Below are 12,722 nucleotides of genomic sequence, written 5' to 3' on the forward strand. Positions count from 1 at the left end.
ATTTTAGGATCCAGATGCCACATACCTGATTTGACATGCCTAGGCTTGTACTGCAGGTATGCTACCCCAAGCACAGTATTAAAGTCTCACTGAGCATAGCCAGACTTATTTCTGAATAAGTATGCATAGGATGGGACTCTAATTATACCTGAAAATCTGAACCCTTAAGCTATGTATAAACGTTGCAAATACAATAATTAGGTAAGGTACTACCTGTTCCTAACAGTGCCCTTGTTCTGTTTTGTTTTAGTAGAAATTCAGTAGTGAAGGCTTTCCTTTACTTAATCTTCATACTGCAAAAACATGCCCTTTTGAAAAATCTGGCATGCAGGACTCCTGCCAGAAAAAAGGCAGCAACAGAACAGATGAGATTTTGAACTATGAACCCTGATACATTCATGATGTTGATTCTGTCGCCTTGGGCTAGTCTATTTCTCTCAGCTTAACCTACCTAACAGGATTGTTGTTAGGATAAGATGGGGGTGGGGGTGGTGAGAGAACCATACATTCAATGGGGCACGTTGTAACTTTACAGTGGAATTTTCTGAATGTGGACTCAGCAGTAAGCTCCATTGAGTTCAAAGGGAGTTACTCCTAGGCATTCTTTGAGCTCCATGGATAAAAATGTAATAAAATAAATAAACTGCGGGAATTATTAGATAACCACAGAAGCTTCCTACTGCTTGTAAACAAACAATTATTTTTGTCTTGACTGTTTAAAGATTGTTGCCCATAAAAGCAAGTATCAATTTTATGTCAGGAACATGTTATTTACTTTCCCCTATTTTGTGTCTCAGCAGGCAAATCAAAACATGGCTTCAAATCCCCTGCAAAATAAAATGCTATATACTTATTTCAGTCACTCAGATCTTGGGTGCTCACACGTTCAATTTAAGGTTGCCTACTGGATATTGATATTTATATGCAGTTTATTGTAATTATTCTAACTCAATTTTCTTTGTAAGCTGCCAAAGAATGTATATTATAGGATAGCTTGTAAATAGTATAAACAAACTCCATGATCATTCTTGTGAAAAGTGTGGAAGTGTACAGTAATTATATGATAAGAAATTTGATGTACATGTGTGAACCACCAGCCCTTCTGGTCATTAGCTTCTAGAGTGCTTTTTAAGCACAGTTGCCTTTCAAAGCAGTTTACAACCATGCACAAGTTTATCTATAAAATCCAATTGTAAAACCAGTTAAAACAATTCAAAAATCCAATTCCACCCTAGAAATATACAAGCCACTAAACTAACAACACAACCCATTTAAAGCTGAAGAACAATATCCAATAGCCTTGGGTAGCCTCCATGATAAAAAAATGGGTCTTTAAGATCAGATTAAAATTAGCGCTTGGAATCAAATGGCATCATTGGGGACTAGCACTGAAAAGGCCCTGTTCAGTTTGTCCAGCAGCCTAATGGTTTTTACAGGTGAGCACCCCCTCCAAAGTTATGGTCAGACTGATAAGGGTATAGGCAGCGCTTGCCGACCAGGTAACTCTGCATATGTTTCCGAAAACACCTCACATTATTCTTCCCCATTGGCCGTGCTGGCTGTGGGTGAAGGATGTTGTGGTCCATAATATCTGCAGGGTGCCGGGTTGGTGACCTTAGATTGCAGTTTAGTGCAGAGGTGGCGAACCAGTGGCCTGTGTTTCCAAAACTTGGGTCGCCATTTTTGGGGGACTACAACTCCCATCATCCCCGGCTAACAAGACTGGTGGTCAGGGATGATGGGAATTGTAGTCTTTTTTTAAAAAAAAGCGACCCAAGTTTGGAAAACGCTACTTCAGCTGATGGTGAGCTCCGACTCCCATCAGCCCTAGCCAGGACGGCTAATGGCCAAGGATGGTGGGAATTGTAGTCCAATAGCGTCAGGGGAGCCGCACACCTTTCCCTTTCTTTGTTTGGGGGCTTTGAAGGTCATAACCTGCCCTTTGAAACGCTGCTGGAAACGTCCTGTCAGCCAGTGCAAGTACCGGCGCAAGACCCGGCATTCTCTCCCCTCCCTCCTTCCCGCTTTCCCTCCGCCGTTGGCGTTCTGCACCTCACAACCCACGCTGCGCCTGGCGCGTGAGGCAGAGCGCGGCCGGTCCCCTCAGAGGGCAGCCGGCGTCGCAACCTGAAAGCGCGCGGGTTGGGTGGGCGCACGCGCGCTGCCTTTTTCCTCTTTTCTCCCTCAGGCGCCGCCGGACTCTAGTGTGGCTGCGCCGCGAGGGGGACCCGCACGCGCACCAGCCTCCCCGGCTGCCTTTCCGTGCGCCGCTCCTCTCAGTGCGTGCGAGGCGAGGGGCAGAGCAGGAGAGGCGCTGCGGCAGCAGGAGAGGCGGAGAGGCGAGGAGGGCGCGCGGCTTCGGCTGCCTTTGGAGTTCTCGGCGTCGGGCGAAAGCGGTCTCTTGTCTCTTCCAGGGGCTGAGGCGGCGGCAAGCGGGCATGGAGCCTTGGAAACAATGCGCCCACTGGCTCATCCAGTGCCGGGTGCTGCCGGTCAACCACCGGGTGACCTGGGACACGGCGCAGGTGTTCGACCTGGCCCAGACCCTCCGCGATGGAGTCTTGCTTTGCCAGCTGCTCAACAACCTGCGCCCTCACGCCATCAATCTCAAGGAGATCAACCTCAGACCTCAGATGTCCCAGGTAAAAAAAAAAAAAGAGAGAGAGAGAAGTGTGGGATGTGCAATGCCGGGCTCTTCCGGGTTTCTGCCTGCGTTATTGTGCCTCCGAGTCCCTCTTCCCCTTCCCCACCCTTCCCCATCCCGCGTTATTAATCGCCTGGTTAATGCCTTTGTTCCAATGCAGGGGTCCTTCCAGGGTGTCACTTTTGTTGGTATTTTGCTTTCACTTTGTTAGCCAGCAGCTCTCAGCAGGGGATGTTTGAATTTGGCAGAGTTACAAGATGCTCTTTTGCGGGCTGCAGACATATATATATATATAGAGAGAGAGAGAGAGAAAGAGAGATACTTTGCCAGATAAGTATTTGTGTGTGACATGAAGAAACAAAGGTAGAGACCCCGTATAGAGTTCCAGGTAGCATTTTGGAAATAAAAAACAACAGTTGTAGTTCCATGATCTGGGGAGATAAAGAAGGCGATGACAATAACAGCAATAATTCAAACCCCAGAACTGAATGCTTTGTGCTGGCCACTGCATATTTTGGGGGGGTACTTTTAAAATTTGAACTCAGTGGGGGATGGGGCGAAAGGATACTGGGCTCCATTAAAATGCTCAACTTAGTATTTTTAATATTACTTTGCCGTCTAGTGTGTGTATCTATCTACCTTTTAAATTGTGGCTGTTCTCCTGTTTCTGCCTGGATTCACTTGGGTTAACAGTAAGGGGGGGGGGAGAGAAACTAAAGAGGAACTGTGTCATGTAAAATGAAGCATCTAGGAAGTTGACTGCCTCCATTACCGTTATCTGTAATTACAATAGACAGGGGAAAGGATAAAATGACAGCCCCAAAGCAAAAAGAAGCTGCTGCTGTTGCTGCCCTCTGAAGGTTTTGTGGGAGGGTTTAAAAGTATTTATCCACTTGTCCCTTAGTATAATGCACATCACAGGGAAACTCAGAACAATGCCAGAATGCCTTTTATGAAGGATCTGGCCTCCAGAGACAAAAAAAAAAAAAAAAACAACACAAAGTGGGAGCCAGAGCTGTAACTCAGAGTTGCACTCTGGCACCTTGAATGATGTATATTGTCTTGGGGCTTTTGGATGGGATGAGCTGTAGTAGTGAATGTGGTTTGGAATGGTTTAACCTACACATATAATGGGCACAATGTCACTGTGGTTAAGCCCCATTGATTTCAATAAGAGATTTTAAGGGTGCATACTCACTATACCTTTAAAGCACTCCTCCCAAAAGGATCCTGGGAACTTTAGTTAAAGGGTGCTGGGAATAGTGAGGGGGAAACTGCAGTTCCCAGGATTCTTTGGGTGGGTGTGCTTTGAATGTTTGGTGGAAACACAGCTAAAAGTGCTTCACTTTGGTTGTGTGGTGCTGTCTGATTTCTGAAGAAAGGGAAGTGATCCTCTCAAAACGTTTCTCTGAGTTAACCTGCTTTGAGGAAGGGAGAGGGACAGAGAATTTTTAGGTTAGTAGTTTATTATGATATCTTAAAAATGAATAAACTGCAGGGTTGGCAGTGTTTGGCTTGTTTTGCCAACTTCATTCCTGTGCCAGCTAATTTTTTTGTCATGTTTGGGAGTAAGCCCAAATTTACATCATAGGTAAATACAGTGGTACCTCGGGTTACATACGCTTCAGGTTACATACGCTTCAGGTTACAGACCCCGCTAACTCAGAAATAGTACCTCGGGTTAAGAACTTTGCTTCAGGATGAGAACAAAAATAGTGCTCTGGTGGCGCGGCAGCAGCAGGAGGCCCCATTAGCTAAAGTGGTGCTTCAGGTTAAGAACAGTTTCAGGTTAAGAACGGACCTCCGGAACGAATTAAGTACTTAACCCGAGGTACCACTGTATATAGAGAGAGTTGACTTTAACTGTCATTGAAACCTATGAGACAAGGTGGTGATACATCTGTCTTAAGGCAGTGCACACTTACTTGGGAGTAAACTGCACTGAACATTATGGGACTTACTACCAAGTAAGCACACAGAGGATTGCACTGCCTGCTCCATTTCTTTCAATGGTGTGTACACCATGAACCTAAACATGTTTACTCAGGAGTAAGGCTCCTGTGTTTAGTGGTATTTATTCTTATGTAAGTGTGCGGTCCTAGTTGGGACGCGGGTGGCGCTGTGGGTAAAAGCCTCAGCGCCTAGGGCTTGCCGATCGAAAGGTCGGCGGTTCGAATCCCCGTGGTGGGGTGCGCTCCCGCTGCTCGGTCCCAGCGCCTGCCAACCTAGCAGTTCGAAAGCACCCCCGGGTGCAAGTAGATAAATAGGGACCGCTTACCAGCGGGAAGGTAAACGGCGTTCCGTGTGCTGCGCTGGCTCGCCAGATGCAGCTTTGTCACGCTGGCCACGTGACCCGGAAGTGTCTTCGGACAGCACTGGCCCCTGGCCTCTTGAGTGAGATGGGCGCACAACCCTAGAGTCGGACACGACTGGCCCGTACGGGCAGGGGTACCTTTACCTTTACCTTTAAGTGTGCGGTCCTATCTATGACTAGCTTTAGCTGAACTGGCATCTGATCTTCTGTCATCCCAGAACTGTCGTATTTCTTGTTTTGTATTTACTCATACCTAAGACTAGGGAGTGGGACGCGGGTGGCACTGTGGGTTAAACCACAGAGCCTAGGACTTGCCGATCAGAAGGTCAGTGGTTCGAATCCCCGCGTTGGGGTGAGCTCCCGTTGCTCAGTCCCAGCTCCTGCCAACCTAGCAGTTCGAAAGCATGTCAAAGTGCAAGTAGATAAATAGGTACCGCTCCGGCGGGAAGGGCGTTTCCGTGCATTGCTCTGGTTCTCCAGAAGCAGCTTAGTCATGCTGGCCACATGACCCAGAAGCTGTACGCTGGCTCTCTCGGCCAATAAAGCAAGATGAGCGCCGCAACCCCAGAGTTGATCACGACTCGACCTAATGGTCAGGGTTCCCTTTACCTTTACCTTAAGACTAGGGTAGCCAAATGAAAAAGGAGATGAGGCTCTTTCACCTTTAATAGTTGTTTAGAAGAGGGAATTTCAGCAGATGTAGCTTAGTTTGTAATGCAAGGCACACCTGCTGGACTTCCCATTTCTAAACAGGTATTAAAGGTGCAAGGTCCCTGTCCTATTTTTCATTTGGCTACCCTATCCAAGACTATCAATTTATTGCATAGAAGATCATCAATCTGAAAACTTTACCTTGTTGAAATCCACAGCACAACTTAATAATAACATTTAATGTTCATATAGCACTTTTGAATACCTTGAGTGGTTTACCCGTTATCATCTCATTAATTATCAGAAGTGTCCTATAAAATAGGTCAGTAATTAGTATTATTTTTGGACTCCTATTTCTGAGGCGAGTGGGGGGAGGCTACGAGAGTGACTTGCTTAAGATCACCAGGTGAGTTTGAATGGGATGTGATTGGAACTCGAGTCCCCCTGCTCATTAGCCACTTCACTAGGTCCGCATGTATAAACCAGTTAATGCCATACATTCGCTGTTCATTGTAGCAGCCTTGCAATGAAATACCAGGAAACATTTAAGCATGCTTATGCATTGTATTTAATTCAATATTATGGGCAAACCCTGATCTTATGAATGCTCACAGTAAGTGTGCATGAGATTACAGCCTTGTGTTTTTAAGTGTGTTGTGAATTGCACACCATGCATATTTTTTAAGCCTCTAATTTTCTCATTTGCATGATTTGGCTCGAGTGTCCTGGAAATGCAATGTTAATCTTGGCTATGACCCAGCTCCCTGTGTGTGTGTGTGGGAGCTTCCATTTCTTGTCTGAGATAGGAAAATGCTCCATGCACGCGCGCGCGCACACGCTCACACACAGGTGCTTTCCCCATTGTGTTTTGTATGCATCCTTTCCATAGCAGAGACAGGGAAGTCTCATTAGAGAAAGGCTGCTGGGTGGTGGTCATTGGTTTTTCAATGCCCTTTATCATCTTGAAGATTCAAGTGCCAACAGTTGCCTTTTGTGAGTGGGACTTAACAAAAAACAGTCTCTTTTGGTAAGGCTTCTGAGAAGCAAAATGTGGCAGCAGGATGGGTGATTTTGTCTGACAGTCTGTGGAGGCTTAACCTCAGCAATATGAGAAAGCTGCAACATAGCATAATTCTCATGAGTGGTAATTCATACATCCATAGATCTCAATGAGTGCTAGTTACTGGATGAACGTATTCAAGATATGCATGTTTATGAACTCCAAAGCATGATGTTTAGTTGATAGAGTGTAAATGACTCCTAGGGTTGCCAGCTCCTGGTTTAGAGGTAGGGCCTGTTGTTTTAGCAGCTTCCTGGGCACCTGAGGTAGCCAGTATGGTGCCTTCCAGATTTTTTTTGGACTACAGCTCCCATCAGCACCAGCCAGCATGGCCAATGGTCAGGGCAGATGGGAGTTGTAGCTCAGTATCATCAGGGTGGCATCACATTGCCTGCCCCTGGGCTACAGCTGCCCCAGTTCACCTATTTAATGAAATGATTCCTTCTCACTAGACAAATTGGGAGCCATCCCCCAGGATAAAAGCGTACCATTAGACAGAGTGGTTTCTTGGAAGTTGCTATTGTGTTACCTTCTTCTTCGCTCCTACAGATTTTCCTTACCATGACTTTCTGGGATGCATATTTTGAACGTTGGTCCCCAAACCTGATGATCAGGCATGTACTGTAGTAGCAGTAACAATAATCATGTTAACGAGGGGCATCCAGTTATGCATACATATAGTAAATAATATTGGTGGCAGTGCTTAATGATGCCGTATCTGAATGGAATACAATCCCCTTTGTATTGCAGATATGCATTTAGCCCAGGTTGAAAAACCTGACATCTTTTGGGGATAACTGGGAAAGTTATCCCAAAAGTTAGACTACTTAAATCTCAGCACACAAGCTTGCATTCATTCCCTTGAGGATTTAAGTAGCCTAACTATATATACACAGGGTTATGCTTTTCTTTAAAGTCTACAACAATATTTTTCAGAGGTTGAGTCAAGCTTCCCATTTGATAGGCGGGAAAAAGTATTTACATAAGCAGTATCAGAGAATAAGCGTGTCATGTTCACCAAACTTAGCTCATGCATGACACTTGCAGTATTTGTGGAAACAAGATGCAAACAGTTTCCATTATATGTAACAAAAGTTTGAAAAGCAAAGGAAGCTGTGTCACATGTGGCTTTTGGAAATAAGATGCAGCTTATTTGTAGCCCTGTGGATAAAATGCCTATCTGGCTGGACTCCTGCATCTTTAATAGTTGTGTAGAAGGAGGGGACTTTCAGCAGGCGTGGTTTCTCCTGCTACACCTGCTGAAATTCTCTCTTCTATTGAAGGTGAATGTACCCTGTCCTCTTTTTCACCTGACTACCCTATCTACTCATCAAAATAATATTTTCAGTGTGGCCTTGGTGCTAGGGAGGTCTGCCCTTGGAACGCTGTCTGTGTTGGTTCATGTGAAGATGTATCTCAAAAGGAGCCATGTTTCAGTAGTGCGCCTGGTTGAGATAAAGCACTGGGTCACATATAGTTTATTTGGAAACAAGCTCCACTGTATTCAGCAGGGCTTCTTCATTTCCTTGAGAGTAAACTCTATTCAGCTCTCCTGGATTTATGCCTGAGTAGACATGTCTTGCAGTACACTGTTCATCTAACTTTCCTCTCTAAACAGCAGAATGCCTAAGTTCTTAAAAGGAAAATACTTTTGCTTGCGGTTGCAAAACTTGGGAAACACACTTCAGGGAGGCCCTTATGCACGTAGAATTCATCTGGGGGATTTGTTCCTTATCCCTGTAGGCAATGAGCTTATCCTCTAATGCTTATGATAGGGTTGCTAATTGCTGCTATTTTCTTGGACTCCAATTATGAATCCAGTTCCTTGTGATTTTTCTATTACTATGATCCATAACATATTGCATAGTAATCTAAGTCCCATTTCCCATACTTAATACCAATTAAGTGGCTTAAGATCACAGCCTGGAGTTGCTAGGTCTTGTTGTGCATGCTTTCCCCCCTTTCATTTTTAAAGTGCTGTGCTGAGTTTTCAGTGAACTGTAATACTAGAACTCTTTTAGACAGCCTATTGAAATTCTGTGTTCAAGTGCTGTGATTTGCTTGCCTTAGTGGAAAGATAGAATTTTAAGATCCTGTTTGGATGATGAACTGGAGTGGTTTCCATACAGCAAGTAATGTTCTTGTCTTGTCTTCATCATCTGCTAATTAAAATTAGCTGTCTGGGCTAAGAATATTGATTTTAGCCATCATCAGTAAAACACAGTAGTGGTTTTGATAGATTTTGAAAGCAAAGCACACACTGGCATATTTTTTGCCCAAAGGCTGTTTTCTCATAAGACCTGCAATGATTGTTCTTATTTATGTATTCTTTGGAATTTATAAGCTGCTCTGTATTTTAAAAGATACTGAAGCAGTGTAGAAAAATAGAATATAAATCATAGTACAAATAATAAAATAATATTATGACTGTGAAGAATTAAATGGACAAGTTCACAAATACCGAGGGGTGTGTGGGAGGAGAAATATTTCCAACAAGCAGAATGTTGTACATGTACACAGAAGTAAATCTTACTGGGTTCAATATCGCTTGAACATCCTGGAAAGTAAGTTACTTAAGACTGCATGTTTGCAGTCCTGTCCATTCACTTGGGAATGAGTCTCATTGAATTGTGGGATTTAATTCTGAGTAGACATGGATAGAATTGAGCTGATAATGTTCTAAATTGGGTTGCTAATATTTGCTCTTGCATGTTTCTTGATCAGCCATTCATTTCCAGTGTAAATGGAACAATTTATTTCAATGAGAGTGGAAGACAGTTACCGTATTTTTCGCCCTATAAGACACACTTTTCCCCCTCCAAAAATGAAGGGGAAATGTGTGTGCGTCCTATGTGTGCGCACCGACCCCTCTTGCTCTCCAGGCTTCAGGAAGCTCTGTGTAGTCCTCGGGAGCCTGGCGCGAAGTCGCGCCGGGCTCCCGATGGCTGTACAGAGGTGCCTACAGCCCCGGGCTCCGCGCAGCTCTGCGCAGCCCTCCAGAGCCCGGTGCGAAGTTGCGCTGGGCTCCTGACAGCTGTGCGGAGGTGCCTGCAGCCCCGGGCTTCGCCCAGCTCCGCGCAGCCCTCTGGGGCCCGGCGCGAAGTCGCGCTGGACTCCGGATGGCTGTGCGGAGCTGCCTGCATTTCAAAGCCTGGGACGCGCTGAAGAGCGCGCCCGGGCTTTGCACACCTGTCCGCAAGCCTGGGGAGTCCGGTGCGACTTCGTGCCGGGCTCCCTAGGCTTGCGGATAGCAGGCTGTTCTGGGGGCTGGGGTCGAGGGAAGCTTGGGTTTCCTCCGCGCCTGGGGGGGGGGAATAATTTTTTTTCTTTATTCCCCCCCCCCCCAAAAAATCTAGGTGCGTCCTATGGGGCGGTGCGCCCTATGGGGCGAAAAATACGGTAAATTCCTGTGCATGCACTCTGCATTTCACATAATTTTTTGCTCCATGTTTTCTCAGGTCAGATTGTGACTTTGCTAAGCACAAAACATTTATTTTGGGCCTCAATGACTTATGTGCAAATATTATTTTCTGAAAGAAGAATTGCTTGCTCGTAGGAACCTCAGACTCAAATAAAGGCATGTTCCAATGTGTCTACGGTTGATAAGAGATTTATCTGGGTGCGGATAACTTGGGCGCATTTCCAGTGGAGCAAACCTTGGAGAGCTGTTTATTTATTTCCCTAGTATTTTATGGTGTGGTGGCATCTTCTAATTTCGGTCTAGCTTGACAATATTTCTTCTTATGCAGACTATATACTGAACTTTTGTATTCATAGCTCTAGCACTGTAGTGTAGCTGCGTTTTGTGTAAATGAGTTGCCCCATTTCCTGCATTGGGTTTAACTCAGATCCTTGCAGAAATCTGAGATATAACATGTACGGTGAGAATATGCTAAAATCACCATAAGCTTAACAAACAAACAATGATACATAGTAACCTCAATTGCTTGGATTATTATCCACAACTAAAAATATATATTGTATTGGCAGCAGTGTTATTGTAATGGATCAGGGAGGGAGGTGTTTTCTGGGAGACCATTTTTGTAGAAGGGTTCCCGTCCCCTAAAATAATTATTCCACTAGACAGAATGAATTTCTTGCCATACCCATGTCTGTCAGTCCTGTGGTCACCAATGGGCAGTTGTACTTAGACCAGGTAACCAGATGAGTGGTAATTTTGCTTGCTTTTAGACCAAACCATCTGTTACAAAAACATGAATTAAAATAGGCTTATATTGTTTTAGAACTCTTGGGACAGCTGCTTTGTAATCTGGTTTTGAAACACTTTCTTCAAAGAGGTCTGTTAGACCATCAGATTTCTAAACAGGAAGGCTAAGATTGCTGTGCAGCCTGTGTGAAAACGCAGATGTTTGTTTTAAATATATTTAAAAGTAAACTTTGGATTGACTGGGTGGCTTTATTAAATAGTTGTTTAATTTTGAAGAGTGGGGATGGCTTAGTTTAAGGATGTATGCATTATCTGTGAGCCTTGGACCTTGGCTTCCATAGTGCCTTTTGAGGGTTTTGTTTTGTTTTTCCTGGAGGATTACAGCAAACAGAGGCTTTTAAAAACAAAAAATACTGATAGACAAGGAGTTTTGATTTCTGAAATCCCTGTGCATAGAAACAAATTGGGGAAAAAAGTAATGGAGAAAGACCCAGTCTAAACAAACATTTATTTGGGTCCATTTACACATTCAGCAGTAAGTATAAAATGTTAAACATAGATAAATGTTTGACTTTTTATCACCTTCCAAATTGAGATCCCCCTCATTTTGGGGAAGTTGAGGGGAGCAGGGAGGGTGGGGGTGCATACCCTCCAACATTTCTTTGATGAAAATAGGGATGTCAATAATAATAATAATAATAATAATAATAATAATAATAATAATACAGTTTTATTATTTACATCTCGTCCACCTGACTGGGTTGCCCCAACCCTGCTGGGCGGCTTCCAACATATATAAAAACATAGTAAACATAGAAAGCTTCCCTATATAGGACTCCCTTCAGATGTCTTCTAAAGGTTGTTTAGTTACTTATCTTTTTGGCTTGGGCATCGTATAACTCCATACCCCCCAACATTTCTCTGATGAAAATAGGGGTGTCCTAAGGAAATGCGGGACATTCCGGGATCAAATCAGAAACCGGGACGGCTTTTGTAAATCTGGGACTGTTCCTGGAAAATAGGGGCACTTGGAGGGTCTGGGGGTGTGAACCTGTTTTAATTTGGCCCAGCTTTAAGGGGCCAAACATAAAATGGGGGTTGATCCATTTGGAAAAAAAATTTGGTGCCACCCCTTCAGTTCCTTTTATCATTTCCTGTATTGATTGGTGTGGGTGGTCTGTGAACATGGGCCTGGACAATGTGGATGTTAACCCATGAATCTGGGAAATTATGTGCATTGGATTTATGGCCCTATATATGTCTATACACATATGCAAACATTGGCTTACTATGTGTGGATGCTGGACAAGGAGACATTGATCATTCTTTTCTACCACATGTAGCCTAATGAGGGAGAAAGTCAATTCATTTTACCTTTCAAGTCAAATTCAAACTTTCCAAAACAGGAACTGAAACACAGCCATGCTTCTCCAGCCAAACAGTCCTTACAAAAGTGCATATATCTGGTAAAAGTGTGCATAAAAATGAATATGAATATATTTGTAAAAATGATGTACAAGAATGCATTGCATTCAGAAAACTTGCAAAAATGTGTACATTAGTCAAAACTGCATACAAAAAGTGTTTATTGGGAGAAATTAGAGCAAAAGTGCTCAATAATTTTCATGGGGACTTAAAAAAAAATCTGCAAGTTGCATATTTGTGGAGAGCTGAATTTAAGGTAATATCCAATTGCTCTCTTGACACCTTTCAGTGTTACCACCCTTTTAAAATGTTAAAGGCTTTCCCCTCTCATACAACTCATCAAGTTTCTGATTCTACAACATTCTGACAGGACTTATATACAGTATTTTCACTTCCCCTCCCAACCTTTTGACAAATTTAGCCAATCAGAAGGTGAGTAGACACTTAGTTAAGTTTGTTT

General features: G+C 43.9%; 1 protein-coding gene across 5 annotated transcripts in view; it reads left to right on the forward strand.

The window, feature by feature from the left end:
- VAV3 (vav guanine nucleotide exchange factor 3) overlaps window positions 1–12,722 on the forward strand; it is a 216,134-nt gene that overhangs the window by 53,186 nt on the left and 150,226 nt on the right. For 3 of the 5 annotated variants that reach the window (XR_013392859.1, XM_028732625.2, XM_028732627.2), the window contains exon 1: window positions 2,102–2,642. The exons of 1 other annotated variant lie outside the window; for it this stretch is intronic. Coding sequence is in view for 3 of the 4 variants with exons in the window: in XM_028732625.2 (XP_028588458.2) it covers window positions 2,439–2,642 (204 nt within the window). In the remaining variant the exon portion in view is untranslated. Of the gene's footprint in view, window positions 1–2,101; window positions 2,643–12,722 lie in introns of those variants that run through there. One more of the 5 variants, XM_028732626.2, reaches the window with a different exon arrangement.

This window comes from Podarcis muralis, chromosome 5 (genome assembly GCF_964188315.1).
Source record: "Podarcis muralis chromosome 5, rPodMur119.hap1.1, whole genome shotgun sequence".
NCBI classification, from domain to species: Eukaryota; Metazoa; Chordata; class Lepidosauria; order Squamata; family Lacertidae; genus Podarcis; species Podarcis muralis.